The sequence below is a fragment of the Macaca nemestrina genome, chromosome 19, assembly GCF_043159975.1.
Source record: "Macaca nemestrina isolate mMacNem1 chromosome 19, mMacNem.hap1, whole genome shotgun sequence".
In the NCBI taxonomy this organism is placed as follows: domain Eukaryota; kingdom Metazoa; phylum Chordata; class Mammalia; order Primates; family Cercopithecidae; genus Macaca; species Macaca nemestrina.
This window is the reverse complement of record NC_092143.1, coordinates 73,602,540-73,626,772: the sequence shown is the minus strand read 5'-3', so window position 1 is coordinate 73,626,772 and position 24,233 is coordinate 73,602,540. Positions and strand designations below refer to the sequence as shown.

The following is a 24,233-nucleotide window of genomic DNA, read 5'->3' as shown; positions in this document are numbered from 1 at the left end:
TCAAGCAATTCACCCATCTTTGTCCTCCCAAAGTGCTGTGATTACTTTTTTTTTTTAAGACAGGGTCTCTCTATATGTTGCCCAGGCTTGAGTACAGTGGCACAATCATGGCTCACTGTAGCCTCAACCTTCTGGGCTCAAGTAATCCTCCTGCCTCAGCCTCCCAAATAGCTAGGACCACAGGTGTGCACCACCACACCCAGCTAAACTTTTTTTGTTTTTTGTAGAGACAAGGTTGTGCCGTGTTGCCCAGCCTAGTCTTGAACTCCTGGGCTCAAGCAATCCTCCTGCCTTGGCTTCCCAAAGTGCTGGGATTACAGGTTTGAGCCACTGCTCCTATTTAATTGAGGAGTTTAATTCATTTACATTTACATTTAAGGTCATCTCTGAGGATTACTTTTGCCATTTTGCTATGTTCTGTAGTCTTATACATTTGTCCCTCATTTCCTCCAATACTTCTTTGTGTTTAGTTGAGTTTTTTGTTGTTGTTCCTCTTCTTCTTTTTTTTTTAATTTGTGGGGAACAATTTTGATTCCCTCCTCATTTATCTATGTAGGTTTTTTTAAAGATATTTTCTTTGTTGTTGACATGAAGTTTGCATTTAACATTCTAAATATATGACAATATAATTTGAATAGCATTGAGATAGAAAAAAATAAAGTAGCTTTCCTGCTGTCACACACTCATCACAGAATACTTCACTTCTGGTCACCAAAATACGTGGAAGTTTTTCCCCACACACCACGCGATTCTCCAGTAGACACCACTGGGTATCCTACAAGTCAATTCAACGGTGACGCTATCTACTTGGAGTGAGAGTCAGAGCCCACAGGTTATGGGCTCAATTACATGGGATTGCCTCCCTTTTCAGATGCCAGGTACAAGTAGTAGGTTGTCACCTATTTTTCTGACCAAGTGGCTATAAATTGGAGTTCCAATGACCACATCCTTAATTTCAGTTCATTTTCTAAGAAGGCTCACGTGACTCAGGGAACTTGTACTTACTGGTTTGTTATAAATATATTACAAAGGATACAGATGAAGAAATACATAGGGCAAGGTATGTGGGAAGAGACACGGACCTCGCGTACCCTCTCCAGGCACACTACCTTCCTGACACCTCCAAGTGTTCGGCAATCCAGGAACTCTTTAAACGCTGTCCCTTTTTTTTTTTTTTTTTTAATGGAGGCTTCATTAGATAGGCACAACTGATAATATTGGCCACTGGCAATTATCTCAAACTTCAGTTTCTCTGTCTTCCCCAGATACTGGGGGAGTGAGTGGAACTGAAAGTTCCAACCCTCTAAACACAGGATTGGTTCTTTTGACAATCAGCCCCCATCCTGAGGCTTTCCAGGTGCACCCTGCCACCAGTCATCTCATTAGCATACAAAACGACATTTACCACTTAAGACATTCCAAGGATTTTAGGAACAGTGTACCAGAAAATGGGGAGGGAGGGAAGACTGACTCTATATTTCTTATTCTAAATCACAGTATCACAATAGTTACCAACTTAACCTCAATAGTATACAAAAACATTGCTTCTATCAACTCCCCCAACCCTTTTTTTTTTTTTTTTTTTTTTTGAGGGAGTCTTGCTCTGTGGCCCAGGCTGGAGTGCAGTGGTGTGATCTTGGCTTACTGCAAGCTCCACCTCCCGGATTCATGCCTTTCTCCTGCCTCAGCCTCCCAAGGAGCTAGGACTATAGGCGCCCACCACCATGCCCAGCTAATTTTTTGTATTTTTAGTAGAGATGGGGTTTCACCATGTTAGCCAGGATGGTCTCGGTCTCCTGACCTTGTGATCCACCTACCTCGGACTCCCAAAGTGCTGGGATTACAGGCGTGAGCCACCGCGCCTGGCCATGTATTTCTTAGTCTAAAACACAGTATCACAATAGTTACCAACTTAACCTCAGTAGTATACAAAAACATTGCTCCTATCAACTTTGCCTCCCCCAACTCTTACATTGTCACACGTTACATCTTCATACATGTGTGCCCCATAACAGATTTATAATAACAGTTATTATTATTTTAAGACAGAGTCTTGCTCTGTTGCTGTAGTACAGTGGCTCAATCTTGGCTCACTGCAACCTCTACCTCCTGGGTTCAAGCAATTCTCCTGCTTCAGCCTCCGAAGTAGCTAGGATTACAGGCATGCTCCACCATGCCCGGCTAATTTTTGTATTTTTAGTAGATAAGGGGTTTTGCCATGTTGCCCAATCTGGTCTCAACTACTGGCCTCAAGGGATCTGCCTCCCAAAGTGCTGGGATTACAGGCATGAGCCACCAAGTCCAGCCAATTTATAATTATTTTTCATGCATTTGTACTTAAATCTGGTAGGAAATAAAAGTTATAGTTACAAACAAAAAATAGAACACTGGCTTTTATATTTGTCCATGCATTTACCTCTACTTGAGATCTTTATTTCTTTATATGGCTTTAACTGTCTAGCATTATTTGATTTCAACCTGAAGGACTCCCTTTATCATTTGTTGTAGAGCAAGATTAGTAGTAAAGAACTCCCTTAGCTTTTGTTTAACTGGAATGTCTTAATTTCTCCCTTTTTTAAAGAAAAGTTTTACTTTATATATAATTCCTGGTGGTTGTTTTTTTTCTTTTATCACTTTATATATGCCATCTCAACCCACGGCATCAGCGGTTTCTGATAAGAAATTTGCTGTCGATTTTATTGAGGATTACGTGTATGTAATGAGTCACTTCTCTCGTGTCTTTCAAAATTCTTTTCCTTTGTTTTACAACAGTGTGATTATAATGTGTCGTGGTGTGGGTCTGTTAAAGTTTATCCTACTTGGAATTCATTGAGCATTTTGGATTTGTGGATTCGTGTATTTAATCAAATCTGGGAACTTTGGGCCATTATTTCTTTTTTTCTTTTTCTTTTTTTTTTAAATGGAGTCTCGCTCTACCACCCAGGCTGGAGTGCAGTGGTGTGATCTTGGCTCACTTCAAGCTCCGCCTCCCGGGTTCATGCTATTCTCCTGCCTCAGCCTCCTGAGTAGCTGGGACTACAGGTGCCCGCCACAACGCCCAGCTAATTTTTTGTATTTTTAGTAGAGACAGGGTTTCACCATGTTAGCCAGGCTGGTCCCAATCTCCTGACCTTGTGATCTGCCCGCCTCAGCCTCCCAAAGTGCTGGAATTACAGGTGTGAGCCACCGTGCCCAGCCAAGGTCATTATTTCTTAAAATATTCTTCATTCTTTGTGTTTCTATCTGCTCCTCAGATGCAGTAATTTCAAGTGTCCTATCTTCATGATCACTGATTTTTTTCATTTTTATGCTTATGACTGCTGTTGTACTCTCTTAGTGAGTTTTTTATTTCAGATATTGTACTTTTTAATCTCAAGAACTTCTCTTTGGTTCCTTTTTACAGTTTCTCTTCACTGATATTCTCATTTTGTTCATACATTGTTTTCTGATTTCCTTTAGTTCTTTGTCCATGTTTTCCTTTAGCTCTTTGAGCATATTGAAGATAATTGGTTTAAAGTCTTTGTATAATAAGTCTGATCTGGACTTTCCCAGGGAGAGTTTTTGTCCATTTATTATTCCATTAAATGAACGACAGTTTCCTCTTTCTTTGTATGCTTTGTGATTGTTGTTGTCGTTAACTGAACATTTGAATAGCATAATACTATAATGTGACAACTCTGAGAATCTCCTCCCTAAAGTTTGCTCTGTGTGTGTGTGTGTGTGTTAAGGCTGTGGTAGTCTACTCAGTTAGTGATTTCCCAAACTATTTTTGCAAAGACTATTCCTTGTTGTATATGGTCACTGAAGTCTCTTCCTTAACTAGTGTTCAGCTGGTGTTTTGACAAATTTCCTGGAGTACCAGGAACTAAAAAAACGATAGCCCTCTCCCCGTCTGCAGGCTGACTCTGTGTTAGGGCCCTCCTTCAGCACTTAACTAGGCTTGTTCTAAGCCTAGGGATTAGCCTGAGGCGAAAATTTATGGTCTTCTCAAGTCTTTCCTGAGCTTTCATCTTGCCTGGGCAAACATGTGGCTTTTTAAATACCCACATATACATGTATACATGCTCCTTTTTTTTTTTCTTTTCTTTCTTTTTTTTTTTTTTTTTTTGTGAGATAGGATCTGTCTCTAGCTCCCTGCAGCACTGATCTCCTGGGCTCAAGTGATCCTACCACCATAGCTTCCCAAGTAGCTGGGACTATAGGTGCGCACCACCATGTCTGGCTAATTTTTAAAAAATTTTAGTACAGATGAGGTCTCGCTATGTTGCCCAGGCCAGTCTCGAATTTCTGAACTCAAGCAATCCTCCTGCCTTGGTCTCCCAAAGTGTTGGGGTTACAGGCATGAGCCACCAAGCCTGGCCTCCATGATACTTTTGAATGATTTTAATTTTCCAAGGAAACTCTCCCCAGCTTTTCCTCCTAGGCCTTAGGCAGTCTATTGTATACTTTTATCATCATCTTTTCCCCAGACATCTATGGGTTATTAATGTAGCTTGTTTTTTCATGTTTCTGAGCGATGCCTGTTACCTTCCCATTCTGAGCTCTGAGTTCCTTTTATATGTTGCTGGATTTATTTTGCTGGGATTTTATTGAGGATTTTTGCATCCATATTCATAAGAAATATTGGTCTGTAGTTTTCTTGTGATGTCTTCATCTGGTTTTGGTTATCAGGGTATTACCGAACTCAAAGAATGAGCTGGAAAATTTTCCTTTCTATTTTTGGGAAGAGTTTGAAGAACTGGCATTAATTCCTCAAATGTATGGTAGAATTGAGTGGTGAAGCCATTTAGGTCTGGGCTTTTCCTTGTGGGTAGTTTTTTTGATTACTGAGTCAATCTCTTCACTTGTTATAGATAAATTCAGATTGTCTATTTCTCTTGAGTTAATTCCAGTAGTCTGTCTTTCCAGAAATTTTTCCATTTCATCTATTTTCTAATTTGTTAATATATAATTGTTCATAGTATTCCTTTATAATCCATTTTATTTCTGGAAGGTCAGTAATAATGTTCCCCCTTTCTTTTATGATTTTAGTATATTATCCATTCTAGTATATTTTGTTTTTTTCCTTAGTCAAACCAGCTAGTGATTTGTCAATGTGGTTTATTGCTTCAAAAAACCAACTTTGTGTTATATTGCTTTTTTTTCCTATTGCAGTTCTGTTCTTGATTTCATTCTATTCATTTCCACTGTAATCTTTATTATTTTCTTCTTCCTGCTTACTTTAGGTTTAGTGTTTTCCTCCTTTCCAGTGTCTTAAGGTGAAATATTGTGTTATTGATTTTAGATCTTTTAGTTTTCTTAATGTAGTCATTTGTAGCTACAAATTTGCCTCTAAGCACTTTTTCAACTGGATCCCATAACTTTCGGTATGTTGTACATTGACTTTTACTCATCTCAAAGTACTTTCTGAATTTCTTTTGATTTCTTCTATAGCCCATTGGTTATCTAGGAGTGTATTGTTTAATTTCTACATATTTGTGAGTTTCCCAAATTTTCTCATTACTTTCACATTTTATTGCATTGTAAGCAGAGAAACATAGTTTGTTTGTATTATTTCCATCCTTGTAAATGTGTTGAAGTGTTATAGCCTTACATATCCTGAAAAATGTTCCATGTCTGTTTAAGAAGAATGTATATTATTGTTGTTAGATGGAGTGTTCTGTAGATGTCTGTTAAATCTAGTTGGTTTATAGTGCTGCTTGAGTCTTCTATTATGTTTTCATCTTATGCTAGTTGTTCTCTTCGTTATTGAAAAGGGGGTATTGACGTCTCCAACTATTATTGTTGAATTGTCTATTTCTCTCTTTGTTTCTGTCAGTTTTTGCTCTTGTATTTTGATTTTCAATTTTTAGGTGCATATGTTTCTAATTGTTATATCTTCCTGAAGCCAAAAAGTTTCCTCTTTAACAACACTTTTTTTGTTTTAAAGTCTATTTTGTCTGATATTAGTATCAGATTTCCTGTGGTTGCTGTTTACATAATGTATCCTTTTCCATTCTTTTAATCTACTTGTGTCTTTGAATGTAAAGTGTCTCTTCTATAGACAACATATACTTGGATTTGTTTTTTAAAAATCAAGCTTGATACACCTCTGCCTTTTGATTGGATTATTTAAACCATTCACATTTAATATTATGGATAAATTGGACATATGTTTGCCATCTTACTTTTTGTTTTCCATCTATCTCATGCTTCTTTTCATCTTCTATTCCTCCTTTATGGCTTTCTTTTGCAGGAGTATTAGTCAGCTCGGGCTGTCATTACAAAATAGCATAGACTAGGTGGCTTAAACAACAAATTTATTTTCTCACAGTTCTGGAGACAGGAAGTCTGAAATCATGGTGCCAGCATGGTTAGGTTCTGGTGAGGGTTCTCTTTGTGGCTTGAAGATAGCTGCCTTATCACTGTGTCCAAAGAGAGACAGGAAGAGAAATCATTTCTTCTTATAAGGCCAGAGTTCTACCAAATTAGGGCCTTGGTATTGTGACTTCATTTAATGTTAAGTCCCTCCTAAAGATTCTATCCCCACATACAGTCACAATGGAGGTTAGGGCTTCAACATATAAATGTTTTGGAAGGGAAACACAATTCAGTCCATAGCATGTAGTATATTAATTTTACAATAATCATTTCACTTTTTTTTTTTAAATGGCTACTTTTGGGTTTATCATATACATCTTAGAACCAGCTTCAATTTATACTAGCTGATACGGTTTGGCTCTGTGTTCCTACCCATGTCTCATCTTGAACTGTACTCCCATAATTCCCATGTGTTGTGGGAGGGACCTGGTGGGAGATAAGTGAATCATGGGGGTGTGTTCCCCCATACTGTTCTCGTGGTAGTGAATAAGTCTCATGAGATCTGATGGTTTTATCAAAGGCTTCCGCTTTTGTGTCTTCCTCATTCTCTCTTTGCCTGCTGCCATCTGTGTAAGACGAGACTTGCTCCTCTTTGCCGTCTGCCATGATTGTGAGGCTTCCCCAGCCACATGGAACTGTAAGTCCAATTAAACCTCTTTGTTTTGTAAATTGCCCAGTCTTGGGTATGTCTTTATCAGCAATGTGAAAACGGACTAATATGGTAAATTGGTACTGGCAGTGGAGCATTGCTGAAAAGATACCCAAAGATGTGGGAAGTGACTTTGGAACTGGGTAACAGGCAGAGGTTGGAACAGTTTGGAGGGCTCAGAAGAAGACACAGGAAAATGTGGAAAAGTTTGGAACTTCCTAGAAACTTGTTGAATGGCTTTGCCTAAAATGCTGATAGCAATATGGACAATTAGGTCCAGGCTGAGATGGTCTCAGATGGAGATGAGGAACTTATTGGGAACTGGAGCAAAGATGTCTCTTGTTATGTTTTAGCAAAGAGACTGGCAGCATTTTTCCCCTGCCCTAGAGATTTGTGGAACTTTGAACTTGAGAGAGACGATGTAGGGTATCTGGCAGAAGAAATTTCTAAGCAGCAAAGCATTCAAGAGGTGACTTTGGTGCTGTAAAAAGCATGCAGTTTTAAAAGGTAAACAGCATAAAAGTTTGAAAAACTTGCAGCCTGATAATGTAATAGAAAAGAAAATCCCATTTTTTGAGGAGAAATTCAAGCTGGCTGTAGAAATTTGCGTAAGTAATGTTAATCCCCAAGACAATGGGGAAATTGTCTCCAGGGCATGTCAGAGGTCTTCATGGCAGCCCATCCCATCACAGGCCCAGAGGCCTAGGAGGAAAAAGTGGTTTCATGGGCCAGGCCAAGGGTCCCCAAGCTGTGTGCAGCCTAGGGACTTGGTGCCCTGTGTCCCAGTCACTCCAGCCATGGCTGAAAGGAACCAATATAGAGCTTTGGCCGTGACTTCAGATGGTGCAAGCCCCAAGCTTTGGCAGTTTCCACATGGTGTTGCACTTGTGCATGCACAGAAGTCAAGAATGAAGGTTTGGGAACCTCTGCCTAGATTTCAGAAGATGTATGGAAACGCCTGGATACCCAGGCAAAATTTGCTGCAGGGGCGGGGCTCTCATGCAGAACCTCTGCTAGGGCACTGCAGAATGTAAATGTGGGGTCAGAGCCCCCACACAGAGTCCCAACTGGGCCCAGCCTAGTGGACCTGTGAGAAGAGGGCCACCATCCTTCAGACCCCAGAATGGTAGATCCACTGACAGCTTGTACCATGTTCCTGGAAAAGCTACAGATAGTCAGTGTCAGCCTGTGAAAGCAGCTGGGGAGGCAGGCTGTACCCTGCAAAGCCACAAGGGCAGAGCTACCCAAGACCATGGGAACCCAACTTTTGTATCAGTGTGACCTGTATGTGAGACATGGAGTCAAAGGAGATCATTTTGGAGCTTCAAGATTTGACTGCTTTACTGGATTTCAGACTTGTATGCACCCTATAGCCCCCACTCCCACCCCAACTTTTTTTTTTTTTTTTTTTTTTTTTTTGAGATTGAGTCTCACTCTTTTGACCAGGCTGGAGTGCAGTGGCATGATCTTGGCTCACTGCAACCTCCACCTCCTGGGTTCAAGTGATTCTCCTGCTTCAGCCTCCCACACGCCATCATGCCCGGCTAATTTTTGTATTTTTTAGTAGAGATGAGGTTTCACCATATTGGCCAGGCTGGTCTCGAACTCCTGACCTTGTGATCTGCCCACCTTGGCCTCCCAAAGTGCTGGGATTTACAGGCGTGAACCACCACACCCAGCCAGCCCTTTTGTTTTTAGCTAATTTTTCCCATTTGGAATGGTTGTATTTACCCAACGTCTGTATCCCCATTGATCTAGGAAATAACTAGCTTGCTTTTGATTTTACAGGTTCATAGGCAGAAGGGACTTGCCTTGTCTCAGATGAGACTTTGGACTGTAGACTTTCAGTTAATGCTTAAATGAGTTAAGACTTTGGGGGACTGTTGGGAAGGCATGATTGGTTTTGAAATGTGAGGACATGAGACTTGGCAGGAGCCAGGGGCGGAATGATGTGGTTTGACTTTGTGTCCCTACCCATATCTCATCTTGAATTGTACTCCCATAATTCCCACATGTTGTGGGAAGGACCCTGTGGGAGATAATTGAATCATGGGCATAGTTTCCCCTATACTGTTCTTGTGGTAGTGAATAAGTCTCATGAGATCTGATGGTTTTATCAGGGGTTTCAGCTTTTGTGTCTTCCTCATTCTCTCTTTACCTGCTGCCATCTGTGTAAGATGGGACTTGCTCCTCCCTGCCTTCTGCCATGATTGTGAGGCTTCCCCAGCCATGTTAAACTGTAAGTTCAATTAAACCTCTTGTAAATTGCCCAGTCTTGGTTACGTCTTTACTAGCAGTGTGAAAATGGACTACTAGCAGTGTGAAAATGGACTACTACACTAGCTTCATTCCAATAATATATAGAAATGTTTCTTTTATATGGTTTTCTTTACTTTTGTCTCTTTTTGTGGTATGTTATTTATACACAAATTAATGCTACAAACCCAGCAATATATTTTACTTAACCATGTCTTCATATTCTTAGCTTATTATAGCTTTGCTCCCACCCACTTGTGTGATGTTATTGGCAAATATATTATGCACAGATTGTATTTCACATATTATAGGACCAACAATATATTTTATACATATTATTTTATACAACTGCATTTCAAATCAATTAAGAAAAAAAGGAGAACAAATATGCATTAATAATGTCAATTACATAACTACCTTTTCTGGTGCCTTTTGTGTGGATTTAAATGACCATTTCAGGTCATTTTTTTTTTTTTTTTTTTTTCTGAGACAGAGTCTTGCCCTATCACCCAGGTTAGAGTGTAGTGGTGCAATCTCGGCTCACTGCAACCTCTGCCTCCTGGGTTCAAGTGATTCTCCTGCCTCAGCCTTCCAAGTAGATGGGATTACAGGCGCCCGCCACCATGCCCAGCTAATTTTTTGTATCTTTAGTACGGAGTTTCACCATGTTGATCAGGCTGGTCTCGAACTCCTGACCTTGTGATCCGTCCGCCTTGACCTCCCAAAGTGCTGGGATTACAGGCATGAGTCACTGTGCCCGGCCTGGTCATTTTGTTTTCAACCTGAAGAATTTCCTTTAGTGTTTCTTCTAATGTGGGCCTGCTTGCAACTTTGGAGTTGCAATGAATTGTGTTTATCTAGGAAAGTATTTTTCCTTCATTTTAACAATAGCTTTGTTGGGGATGGAATTATTGATTGTTTTTCCTTAGAGCACTTTGAAATAACCCACTGCCATATGGTCTCTATTGTTTTTGCTGAGAAGCTAGCTGTTAATTTATTGGGGCTGTCTTTGCAAGAGATGTGTATTATACTTTTATTCCTGCTGCTTTCAAGATTTTTTCCTTGTCTTTGACTTTCAGAATTTGATGTGTTTGTTGATCTCTTTTGTGGTCATCCTGCTTGAAATTTGTTCAGCTTCCTGGATGTATAGGTTATTGTTTTCTGATAATTTTTTCAGCCATTACGTATTTGAATATTTTTCCTACCTTCTGTGTCTTTCACATTTCTCTGAGGCTCTATTTTCTTCATTGCCTTTTCTCTCGGTTCAGTTTTTACATAATCTCTATCTATCTGTCTTCAAATTCACCAATTCTCTCTTCTGCCAGTTCAAACCTACTGTTAAGCCCCCTGGTGAATTTTAAAATTTCAGTTATTGTACTTTCCAACTCCAGAATTGCCATATGGTTCTTTAAACATTTTTCTCTTTGATATATATACATCAATTACAAATATATACACATATACAATTTCAACTTTTTAGACATGGGGGGTACACATGTGCAGGGTTGTTACATGGGTGTATTGCACCCAGTTAGCGAGCATAGTACCCAATAGGTAGTTTTTCAACCCACTCCCACCTCCTCACCCCAGCAGTCCACAGTGTCTATTGTTCCCATGTTTATGTCCATGTGTGCTCAATGTTTATACCCCCTTATAAGTGAGAACATGCAGTATTTGGTCTTCTGTTCCTGTTAAGTTTGCTTAGGAGATATTCTTTATTTCATGAGACATTGTCATAATGTTTACTTATTTAATCAAGCTTTTGTTTAGTTCTGTGAATATATTTATTTATAATGGGTACTTTAATTTTTTTTGGTTCAATCTGACTTCTGATCACTCTCACAGGCAGTTTTTGCTGCCTGCTTTATTTCCAGTGTGAGTCACACTTTGTTTCTTTGAATGCCTCATACATTTTTGTTGGAAACTGGACATTTTTAAATAAATACTGTAGTTACTCTACTAGTTCACTTCCCTCTGGTTTGGTTATTATTTGCTTAAGCTTAGTGCCTGGATGGATTATTTTAGTGAAGTCCAACCTTCCCTAATCCCAACAGCGTTGTTTCTCAAGTTCTTCCTCAGGGAGGCACAGCATTTGCTACGCCCCCGAAATCCTGGGGAAGATAATGGTACTCTCGTCCACTTTTTCCTCTGACAATATACCCTGTTGTTCAACTCCACTAATTGCTGGCTTATTGTTCTATTGTTTACAGTAATGTCCTAGTTCCTCTCTGCAGTCTCACCCTTAAGAGCAGCCTGCCTTGGAATACTCTTTCTCTCAGGGTGTACTGTCTATTCTGCACTTAACTTTCAAAATATTCTCTCCTTTACAATAAATTACTCTATGTTGCACTTCTTTTGCTGTGTGTCTTTTTAAAATTCTTTTAAACTAAGAAGAAGAACCGAAGTATCACAACAGCCTTCAACAGCATAATTTGAAAGACCTCTCTAGTTTAAACTTCTCATGCTTTTTTAAAAGTCAGTTCCTTTGGAAAGAGATTAGGAGCTGTTTTGTTTTCATCCTACCTCCTTTGCAGGCAAAAATCTCTGAGCCAGGGATCTGGAGCTAGAGGTGGGGACAATGGCAAGCTTGAGTTGACATTCTACCTCTAGAAGCTGAGTGCAATGCAAGGGGGCAGTAGCCTGAGATCCTCTTGGCTTTTCCTGGGGTAGAACCCTACTTCATGAGCCAGAGGGCTATCAAGGCCCCAGCAATCTCAGCACATATGTTCAAGGTTTTGTGGCCTGGTGGGGAGAAGATGGCTCTCACCTCTTGGCCACACTGACCCAGGACTTAGTGCTAGCAAAAGGCAGTTGAAGGCAGGACAAGAATCACTAAAGTCTTGCTCCTTTTGGGAAAACAACTTCTGGCTAGGAGATGGTGGGATAAGGAACCCAGCATTTTTGGCTGCATTAGTCTGCTTCTTGAACTTGGAGGTGGAAGTGAGTAATCAGTCTTGGTTCAAACTACTACAGATTCTCATCTTCCTTACTGAATTTTTGTAAATGTTCTTGCATAGATGTTTCTTCATTGCCATTTGTCCTCAGGACCATTTCCAGAGGTTTTAAATGGTTGCTTTTAATATTTTTCACCACTTTCACAGTATGAAAATTAAACATTCAAATTTTTTACTAAAACATATTATTTGAAAATTCTATGCTAAAAATATAATGGAATTAACCCCATCAATTTCATAATGACTATAAAGTAATCAAGTCATAGAGTCAAAGTATAGACAGTTTAGAAGACTGCACTTTTTTTTTTTAGCACTAATATTTAACAATAGGAGCCAATTTCACTTAAAATAATCTAATGTTATATATGCAACAAATTTTAGTCTCATAAACAATCTTATACCAAAAACTATATAAAGTGTTAAGTAAATTGAGCCTATTTTTACCATAGGCCTGGCCAAATGTACACATGAAAACTGATGAACATAATGAGCAAAAAGGCTTGGAGATAATTTTATTTCAGTTACTTCAAAATACAAGTAGGCTATTATTTTCCTTTGGAAGAAGAAACCAGAAAAAAAAATTCCTGATTGTAACATTGTGACAAATTTCAGATTATATAGCACGTAACACAGGATAAATGGCTGTAGCATTAATTCTTTTTCCCCAGTTACATTCCTTTATACTAAAAGCCTAGTATTAAATCTTAGAAGAAAATTTCAATTGTTCTTATGTGTTACATATTAAACACAAAAGTGATTTATTAATATTTGGTACAATATGAACCTCAGTATTTGCTCAAATGTAGAAAAGGATACCTTAATATGCTGAGAAATATCCTTAGATAAATCCAACTGTGAAAATGTAGAAAAACTTTTTAATTACTGGGAACCACAAGGTTAATTTTTACAGGGTAGAAAAACTCCACAAAAATGGATATTCATACTTAAAACCTTATTTTACTGATAGAACATTTCTATCAGCATTTATAAAATGAACAAAAATGTACAGATATGGGTGTGAGAATTTGCCATTTTAAGCAATAAAAATTGGCATTTTGGTACATGCCTGTAATCCCTGCTACTTGGGAGGCCAAAGTAGGAAGACTGCTTGAACCCAGGTGTTCAAGACGAGCCTGGGCAATGTAGTGAGGCCACTGTTGCTCAAGGGAAAAAAAAGACATGTTTGTAAACACACTTTTTTTTTTTTTTGAGACAGAGTCTCGCTCTGTTGCCCAGGCTGGAGTGCAGTGGCGCAATCTCGGCTCACTGCAAGCTCCGCCTCCCAGGTTCACGCCATTCTCCTGCCTCAGCCTCCCGTGTAGCTGAGACTACAGGCGCCTGCCACCACGCCCGGCTAATTTTTTGTAATTTTAGTAGAGATGGGGTTTCACTGTATTAGCCAAGATGGTCTCGATCTCCTGACCTCATGATCCACCCACCTCGGCTCCCAAAGTGCTTGGATTACAGGCGTGAGCCACCACGCCCGGCCTTTGAATACACTTCTAATAAAAATTAAGAAATTTTAAAACTAGGTTTTTTGCTTCTAGATAGTCTCAATGCCTTGGATTTAAAACATTACTCCTTCTTGACACAATGAATTATAAAAGCAAACTAGTTCCACATATTAATTATACTTTCAAGTCTAGTTCCTAAGAAGTGATTTCTCTTTAACTTTTCTTACCTATCAATCATTTTCATGTAATCTAATGTCTAAGGACTGCAAATATTGGTACAGGGTGAGTATCCCTAATCTAAAAATCAGAAACAAGAAATGTTCCAAAATTCAAAACATTTGAGCGCAGATATGACATATAAGGGAAATGCTCATTGAAGGATTTCCAATTTCTAATGAAAGATTTTTGGATTAGGGATGCTAAACTGGTAAATATAATGCAAATATTCCAAAATAATAAAAAAACTCACAAAAAACCAAAATCCAAAACACTTCAGGTCCCAACCATTTTCAATAAGGGATACTCAACCTGTAATACTATGGAAGCCAATCTTCCCCATAGCTAATTCTATAATTGCCATTTTGTTTTTTCTGTAACAACAGTTTAAATAATTTCCAATTATAAAGATAGGTTAACATCATTATAGTTTTTTAACAAGATAACTTTCACGAAGCTTCCAATTTTAAAAAGAAAAACACTTATCTATTCAGTAGGGAAGAAACAATCTTATTTATTAACAGCCTGCATATTTAGAAAGGGTTTAAAAACACATACATTTCCTGGGAGACAAACTTACCAAATGTATGTCCTTACAAAATAACTTCACAGATTAATAGTCTTGAACTTACACAAAGACATATATATGACATACATTAGGTTGAGTTAATATACATTTCAAATGTTTTTGCAGCAACTTTCTACCAGAAAGTACATTAATGTGAGAATGTATGTTCTCTTTAATCCCTTAAAAATAGTAATAAAAAATTACAAAATAATGTAAATGTAAAATTAAGGCTGAGACTACATATTCTAGTATTAATAAATCAAACAGTTATAAACCTTGGTGTTGCTGAAATATTATATATATATATGTGTATATATATATATACAGGATAAGTCTTTTGAAATTTGAAATGCTACCACTGTCACAAGTTCACTCATCGATTTAATGTTGTTCTGGGTATCTTAACATTTCAATTCCCAAACACCTGTGCTTTTAAAATTTTTATCCTGAATTCTGCATTGAGTTTCCTCACATATTTACAATTAAATATCTAGCCTCTAGAACCTCCCTTACACAGAAGACAAAACATCTTTGTTAAATAAATTCACGCAAAAGTAATAAAAAGGTTTTCAAGAAATAGTTCTAACATGTTCATTATATTTATACTGAAAAATAGTACACATACTTTTCTTCAGGATTAATAAATGCCATGTGCCAGTTTTACAGTCACTGCCATATTAGCACATTTTCCTCTTACACATTTGCAAGGTAATGACAACCAAAGGGCATAACGTCTGGAATAATTCCAGTAGATCCATAATGTCCAGTAAGATTCATAAAATTGAATGGTTGTTTCCAGTCCCATCTGAATCAAAATGGAAATTCATGCCCAGGTACTTGTATTATCCCCAGAAATACTCAGTCTGGAAGTCACCCTCTTGGTCTTCTGAAACAGAGATGCAGAAAGTAGGGCATTCTTATTGAGACCAATGGCCTCTTCTCTCTGTCACCTCTCACACATCTGTTTTGGTTATAATCCTGGTCAAAGGGGAAAGAAAACAAAGTTTTATGTACCAAAGGTTTCCCTTCCCTGAACTCCCTCATCACACCTGGATGCTTAAATATCCAATGAAACCATATTCTCTTCATTATAATCCTTGGTATAAACAGATTTAATTAAATCCTTATATACAATCATTTCCTTCACATGTATGCAAAACAAGCCCCCAAATAAAAGTAGTTAACACACACACACACAGTATATAATATATATAATCTGTATCACAGTGCTTTGAAATGGTATTATCTCAGACCCAAATTCTGCAGATTTTTGCTTTTCACCCCCTTTTCCTTAAATGAACTTATTATTTTAAGAACAGGAATTATAATGCTTATTACAGAAAAGTAACAAAGACAAGCAAAATAAAACATAATTAATATTCATAATCCCATTCATATAGAGATGAACACAGTGAACACCTTGATATATGTACCTACAGATTTAAAAAATTCAGATATATCTAAATATTTTCTAATAGTTCCCTGAACTGCCATCTCCAAATAGAAGATACATATTTTTATTTTTTAATTTTTTTTTAAGATGGAGTCTCGCTCTGTCGCCGGGGCTGGAGTGCAATGGCCGGATCTCAGCTCACTGCAAGCTCCGCCTCCCAGGTTTACGCCATTCTCCTGCCTCAGCCTCCCGAGTGGCTGGGACTACAGGTGCCCGCCACCTCGCCCGGCTAGTTTTTCGTATTTTTTAAGTAGAGACGGGGTTTCACCGTGTTAGCCAGGATGGTCTCGATCTCCAGACCTCGTGATCCACCCATCTCGGCCTCCCAAAGTGCTGGGATTACAGGCTTGAGCCACCGCGCCAGGCCAGAAGATACATATTTTTAACAGAACTAATTTTTAATCTTTATAAGTGGAAAATGATTTAGAAAACTGAAGCCTCTTTTCAAGAAAACAATGGAGTCTACTGCATAGTATCATATATTGCTAAGCATATTTAATGAATTCTAAGATTTTTTCACAATTAACATCTCTGAAATCCAGATGTACTTTATAATGTCGAGTTAACTGGCAATATTTTTCTTTAATGTTTCATAAAATGACATTTTCATAGTTAATGAAATCTTAAAGTTGAAACATAGTATGTGATCTGTAAGCGCTAACAAATATATATTCAATATACATATGTAAATAAAAACATAAACATAAATATACAGAAACACATATAATGTACCTATTTCCTTTCCTACTATTAAATTTGTTCAATTGTATGGATGAAATATACCAATATTCAATACTGTTAAGATTTTTATTTCAAATGCTCTGACCTTTTGAGAGTGTGAGATTTATTAAAGATTTATAGAGAATAGGAAAAGACTGAGGATGAGAAAATCCCTAATAGTGATTTTAACAAATTTCCTGAAGATAATCAGGATGCAAAGGGGAGAAAGTCACAGCCCAGAATACAAATTTCAACCTAAACTTCTAATGCTGCCATCACAAATCTAAACAAATGATAGCGTTGTGTGTGTGTCTCCCGATGTGCTAAAGGCTGCAGTGAAAATATGGTTCTTTGGCTCTCTAAAAACACTGACATTCTTTCTCCCTTTCCTTGACATGATACAGTATTACTATGAAGTGTCTTAGTGAGCATTTTGTCAGTCATTGTTGCTGGGCATTCAATTAATTTCATTCATCCCTGAGAAATTCTCTTCCACATGATAGCATTTCCTTCTCCATTTTCTTCTTTATTTTCTTCTTTCTAGATTCCTAATAGTCTGAATTGGTTCTCTGTCTTCTATCTCTTTTTGTATTTGGAAAGTTTTCTTTTTGACTTTAGTCCTCCTATTGAACTTTTTATTTCAGCAACAATATTTGTAATCTGTTTATTCATTCTTGTCCTGGCTCCTTTCGGCTACATAGTAATTACAATTTTATAAAAGAGATCTAGTCTCTTTACTAAACTGTCCTCCAGGTTGATTTTGGAACTCATCTTGAATTTTGTCTCTCATGTTGCTGGCTACCCTCATTTGTGTGATGATTCTTGGTTGTACAATTACATTTAAGAAAGAGGATTATGTTGCTAGCTGGAATTTCTTCTACTATCATAAAAATAGAACTGTTTTACCATCAAGTCTCTTCTCTGAGTGGGATTTGATGGTAACTATAACTGGGATAGGGCATAGCAAGGTCATGGGTCCACAGGTTTTGCTTTAAACATGTGGATGTTGGGTTGAGCATGGTGACTCAGGCCTGTAATCTCAGTACTTTGGGAGGCCGCGGCAGGACAGTAGCTTGAGACCAGCCTGGGCAACACAGCAAGACCCCATCTCTAAAAAATAAATAAGTAAAAATTGTTGAATTAAAAAAAAATAGATAAATGTGCAGGTGCAGAGCCAATTATCAGCCTTTTGGTTCCCAGAGGCCAGCATTAGGTCCTAGTGTGCCAGCAAACTACCAAAAGCCAATATACCAACATTTAACTCATTTCCATTGTTACCTAACTTTGTAGTGGCATCTTTTCATGCCTGGTGACAAGGAAACAAAGCTTTCAAAGTTTGGGTTGAAAATCTGGTACATTCTAGGCTGTGGCTTCCTTTCTTTTTCCATTCTGTTCTGTCCTTTTTATTTGCCACTCACCCTGTTTGGGAGAGAGGACTTCCAAACGGAGAGTTGCTGGACTTCTCACTCTTTTGTTCTGACTCTGAGTTCATAGTGTTTCTGGGGCTGAATCAGGCAAACTGTCTCCTATTATTTCTAGACTATTTCCCAGTCCCTTCACCTCTAGTATATTCTAGCCTTGTTTCTATCCTGTTATCCCCAGAAAACCTCAATCAAATGTGATTGCAAAATGAAGACATGTTCGGACATGGAAGGGCTCCAAGTTATCTTTCTACACACTTTTTCTAAGGAATTTATAAGACAGAGAAAGACATGGAATCCAATAAATAACGGATATAATCCAAGAGAGTAACTAAGGAAGACCCAGGATGGCAGATTTACAGGAGGCCTGCACAGTTACTAGTCACTGGTACAGCAGGAAGAAGATGTGATTAAAATACATAGGGAAAGAAAAAAAAAGGTGGCAATTAAAACCTCCAGAAAAATCAACAACAAGAAAGAGTCTTAGTAACAACTGGAATAACACTTCACGTGATTTTAAGAATAACAGAGTAAGGAAGATTTATTTGAGCCTGATGTTTGGAGCTCTAACTGGTGGCCTAAGTAAGAGTCATGACATTAGACCTGTATAGAGAAGGAAATGTAATTCTAGCACACAAGTTTGCCTAGTACTGAACAATATTTACATAGTCATAATAATGTAATTTTTAAAAGGGTAGGCAACGACAGAGTAACTAAAAATTAACAGTTAAAACAAGGGTTGCCTCTGAAAGATGGAACAGAGGTAAGGATGCACAGGATACAAGATTTTATGATCATCAGCTCTTTCTAGACCTGTGCTGTCCAGAACGGTAGCCACCAGCCATGTGTGGCTCCAGAGTACCTGCAATATAGCTAGTCCTAATTGAGATTTGCCGTCTTCTGAACTGTGAAGACTCTGTATTTTTTAAAAAAGAATGTAAAATAGCTCATTAATCATTTTTAACTTTGTTTACATGTAGAAATATTTTGGATATTGGGTTCAATAACATCTATTATTAAATGGCTTTTAGAAAATTTAAAATTATATATGTGACTCAGCGTATAGTACAACACTGTAAAGTAAACCATTTGATATATGTATACACATGACTGATGATCATTATATTACTAACAATATTATAAACTAAAAAATTCTCTCTGAATTGCTACAAAATCTTAATTAACAAGATCCAAATCAATGTCCATAGTAGTGCTGTAATAACTGGAAGGTCTAGGACAAATTTAGTGCTGAGACTGTGGCACAAAAACATGTACCTTACATCTTAGCCTAGAACTGCACCTGAGGAATTTCCTTAGTGGGAAGTGGGTTCTGGTCTCTTAAAAAAATAATCCCACTGTTTATAAAATACTGCTTTAAAAAATTATGAAAAACCTACATCAAAGCAGAGGGAATAATACAGTGAATTTCCTATTTCAAGCTTCAGTAATGAAAACATTTTGCCAAGTCTTGTTTTGATATCCTCTGCCACTTTATTTTCCTGGAGTATTTTAAGAGTATATCCCAGACACCATATTATTTAACCAATATAAGAACTTTCTACAAAGAAGAACTTTTATAAAGAAGAACTTTCTGTAACTATTTGGTAACCTGATAGTTCATACATATGTCTTTTCTATATGAATATATAAATTTTCACAGTCACAAGCAAGTGCCCTACTAACCAGCAATGATGACCAATAAGGGATTTTTGCATCATTTTGAACTCATGATTTCTAAAAATTATATGTCTAAATCTACTGCAAAGAGTCTTTCTGATGCTAAATTGCCCCAACACACTTTGAATGATCAGCTTAATCATCTGTATACACCTCATGCCCATGAACACATCATTCACATGCCTACATGTGTGATACTCAAGAGGTATCAATGAACTTAAAACAGAATTTTTTTGCAACATGATGGAGAAGTTTCATAATCTGGCCTCTGCCTCTATGTTCAACAACAGTTTGGCTCTCTCCCTCTTGCATACCATGCCTTAGCCACTAACAGTTCAGTTCCTCAAACATGCCACATCTGTTATTTTCTTAGAGCATCCTGCCTTCTTCCCAACCTCTGACTGAAACCAATCCCTATATGGCTGGTTCCTTCCCATGCTTCAGTTCTCTGTTTCTTTTTTTTTTTTTTTTTTTGAGACGGAGTCTCGCTCTGTCGCCCAGGCTGGAGTGCAGTGGCCGGATCTCAGCTCACTGCAAGCTCCGCCTCCCAGGTTTGCGCCATTCTCCTGCCTCAGCCTCCCGAGTAGCTGGGACTACAGGCGCCCGCCACCTCGCCCGGCTAGTTTTTTTGTATTTTTAGTAGAGACGGGGTTTCACCATGTTAGCCAGGATGGTCTCGATCTCCTGACCTTGTGATCCGCCCGTCTCGGCCTCCCAAAGTGCTGGGATTACAGGCTTGAGCCACCATGCCCGGCCAGTTCTCTGTTTCAAAGCATCTCTCCTGACAACTGATATTGTTTCTCTATCATTTTCTATTACTTCATCATTTTTTCATTTCTTATTTTCTTTCTCTCTTTTTTTTTTTTGAGATGGAGTTACGCTCTTGTTGCCCAGACTGGAGTGCAATGGTGCGATCTTGGCTCACTGCAACCTCCGCCTCTTGGGTTCAAGCAATTCTCCTACCTCAGCCTCCCAAGTAGCTGTGATTACAGGTGTGCGCCACCATGCCCGGCTAATTTTTTGTATTTTTAGTAGAGACGGGGTTTCACCACGTTAGCCAGGATGGTCTTGATCTCCTGACCTCATGATCTGCCCGCCTCGGCCTCCCAAAGTACTGAGATTATAGGCATGAGCCACTGTACCTGGCCTTTTCATTCCTTTAAATAGAAAAAAGCTTACTTTTTAAATTGTCCCTCTACTGCAGAGAATTACAGAACTCCAACGGAGGCAAGAACCATGTCAGTTTTATTCACCCAGCAACATATACCACAGAGTGAGATTTCAAATCTTTACTGAATAAATGTAGAATAATGGAGATGCAAAGGGCAAAGAATACCAATTCCAAACACCATAGTTTTAAGGGAATTCCTCTACGGTTGATATGAGAAAACATATTCAGGTAGAGTCTACCATTAAACCTTTTGAAATAATAAAAGAGAAACACCAGTACCATGATAGCCTTCTGTGGGATGACTTTACTAACATTTAATCTAAAAGGGACAGTTTTCTTACTATGAAGTTAGGGTGGAAATGGCTGTGTTGGTCTTTTGGTGATCGAAATGGCATCTGATTCTCCAAAGCAAAAATTATAAGCAATTTTAAAATAAGCGATTTACAAATGGTTTTGCATATTCTATACTTATTAAGTTATTGATCCTATGAAAGAGAATGCAGTGAGCCAAACAATAGACAAGCAATTTGACTCTTAACAATGATTTTTAACATAATATAAAAATTATTAACATTTCTATATAACTAGCACAAGTTATTTAGAAGACTGAGTATCCTAAGAGAATATAATGCTTAAGTTTTATCTTCATTATTACTTTTTTTTTTAAATTTAAAATATTCTGGCTCAAGGGAAGAATTAAGACATGAACGCATACTGTTTTTAAAGTATGATGACCCAGTCAGGCGCAGTGGCTCACACCTGTAGTCCCAGCACTTTGGGAGGCCAAGGCAGGCAGGTCAGGAGTTTGAGACTAGCCTGGCCAACATAGTGAAACCCTATCTCTACAAAAAAAAATACAAAAAATTAGCCGAGCATGGTGGTGCATGCCTATAATGCCAGCTGCTCGGGAGGCTGAGGCACAAGGATCCCTTGAGCGCGGGAGGTGGAGGTTGCAGTGAACCAAGATTGTGCCACTGTACTCTAGCCTGGGTGACAGAGCAAGACTTCATCTCAAAAAAAAAAAGTTATCGTGAGACCCAAGAACTTTAGTAAACTAACCAAACATAATTCTCAGGTCAAACTCACCTATTTTGTCTTGTAGCTTCTCGTCTCATTCTTTTAGGAGGAATTGGACAATCTGTCATCTCAACCTTTGGTGAATGACGCAATGAGTCATTACACTTACGTATGGGAGTCATACCTGTGAAGATGGAAAATGTAGAAAGTTAACCTTACAATAAAAACAATGGAATTATTATATGAGAGAAATGCAAACATGAATATGTCATAATTTATAGAAAATGAATTAAGAAAGAATACTGAGAATGCCTCTTACTACTTCTGGTGAAAGAAGAGTTTATAACCATTTATCAGATAGGACTTGGAGGTTAAGAGTTTTTGTTAAGTTCTGAATCATCTGCATTCTTTTTTCTTACAGTTGGATTCTCATCAAAAATATTTATCTCCCTATAAAGGAAGTAGAAGTTAACAAAAAGTAAAGACTTACCTAGTTTCTCCTCTATTAGTTTGAGATTTTTCTCATGTTCATCAAGTTCTTGCTTTTTCTTCTTCATATCCGGAGTGCGAAGGTACTCTAATTGACTGTTAAGATCCTTATTCACACTGTCTACTTTGCACACAGCAGAACGATACTGCTGAAGAAGATCTGTAAAGAAACCAAATGCATTTGACTAAATTACTGATATCAAACCAAACTCACGTTTTAGGGGAAAAAATGAGCAACACTGGGATTTGTGTTATGGTAACATGGGATCTACTTTTAAAGCCACAAAACATTCAATATAAACAAATGAAATAAAAAAAGCATAGTTAAGATCCCAGCACAAACTTGTTAACTTTAACTTTCTTTCTTTGACTTAAGTTTACTTCTGTCAGGGAAGAGTTCTCTATATAAAAAGTGCTCTGTTTTTACTGGATCACTCTCTCAAGCCAATGTTTATATCTTGTCCGATATTCAGTATTCAATATAATTCCATGTGGACAAATTTGGCAGGGGGAAGGCAAATATATTAAATATTGTATTGTTAGAAAATCACTACTTCCCAAATGAAAACTGATGAGGTTACAGGGGGTTTCTAATAAAAAGATGTGTAAGTGTAACTGACAGTGAGCATGCTGTGGTTCAAACTTGGCAGCACTGCAACTCATTAATTCTTATTTTTTGTACTGTAAAAAAGGAAAATCATTGCTTCCAAAAAGCATGGCTATTATTTTTAAACACAGAATTTTTAGGCCGGGCGTGGTGGCTCACGTCTGTAATTCCAGCACTTTGTGAGGCTGAGGCGGGTGGATCATGAGGTCAGGAGATCAAGACCATCCCTGTCTAACACAGTGAAACCCCGTCTCTACTAATAATACAAAAAAACAAAATTAGCCGGGCGTGGTGGCGGGTGTCTGTAGTCCCAGCTACTCAGGAGGCTGAGGCAGGAGAATGGCGTGAACCCGGGAGATGGAGCTTGCAGTGAGCCGAGATCGTGCCACTGCACTCCAGCATGGGTGACAGAGTGAGACTCTGTCAAAAAAAAACATAGAATTTTTTAAAAACACACTCAGAAAAATACTTCACTTTCAAAAAACTTAACTTACTTTGTCTAAAAATGTATTACATTATTCAAATTAATGACCTGGGAAAATGTCCACCATAGAAAAGTATATAGAAAAGGACTATAAAACCAAATTGTTAGAATAATCCAACTTATTTTAAACTAATATACTCCCACATGTATAGACAAAAGGCTGGAATGTGATACAATAAACTATTAACAATGTATAATCTGTAGGTTTGGGAATTATGAGTTCTTTTAAAAATTCATGATGCTTGCCTGTATGTTCCAATTTTTTTCCACAATGATCAAGTATTCTTTTTGCCATAAATTTTGAAATTCCAAAAAAGTATTATATTATTCAGGTTTGAGATTATTGCCTGTCTCCATGATTTACTAGACACTAAGTATTAAATAGTGACTATACTCTACGCTAAGGGTTAGTAAACTACCACTCATGGGCCAAGAATGGTTTATTTCAGTTTTTTGTTTGTTTTTTAAGACAAGGTCTCACTCTGTCACCCAGGATGGAGTACAGTGACACAATCACTGCTCACTGCAGCCTCATCTTTGCAGGCTCAGGTGATTCTCCCATCTTAGCCTCCTGAATAGCTTGGACTACAGGCAAATTGGCCACCACACCTATCTAATTTTTGTAGAGACGGGGTTTCACTATGCTGTTCGACCTTTGGGAGGCCAAGGTGGGTGGACTGCTTGAGCCCAGGTTGGTCTTGAAATCCCGGGCTCAGGCGATCTGACCATCTTGGGCT

At 38.1% G+C, this 24,233-nt stretch overlaps 1 protein-coding gene across 2 annotated transcripts in view; it reads right to left on the bottom strand.

The window, feature by feature from the left end:
* Nucleotides 1-12,703: 12,703 nt before the first annotated feature.
* LOC105478815 (structural maintenance of chromosomes flexible hinge domain containing 1) overlaps nucleotides 12,704-24,233 on the bottom strand; it is a 151,656-nt gene continuing 140,126 nt past the window's right edge. For both annotated transcript variants that reach the window (XM_024791952.2, XM_071085588.1), the window contains 3 exons: nucleotides 22,407-22,565; nucleotides 21,986-22,100; nucleotides 12,704-15,435 (listed from right to left, as the gene is read on the bottom strand). In XM_024791952.2, the coding sequence (XP_024647720.2) occupies nucleotides 15,411-15,435; nucleotides 21,986-22,100; nucleotides 22,407-22,565 (299 nt within the window). In that variant the 3' untranslated portion in view covers nucleotides 12,704-15,410. The remainder of the gene's footprint in view (nucleotides 15,436-21,985; nucleotides 22,101-22,406; nucleotides 22,566-24,233) is intronic.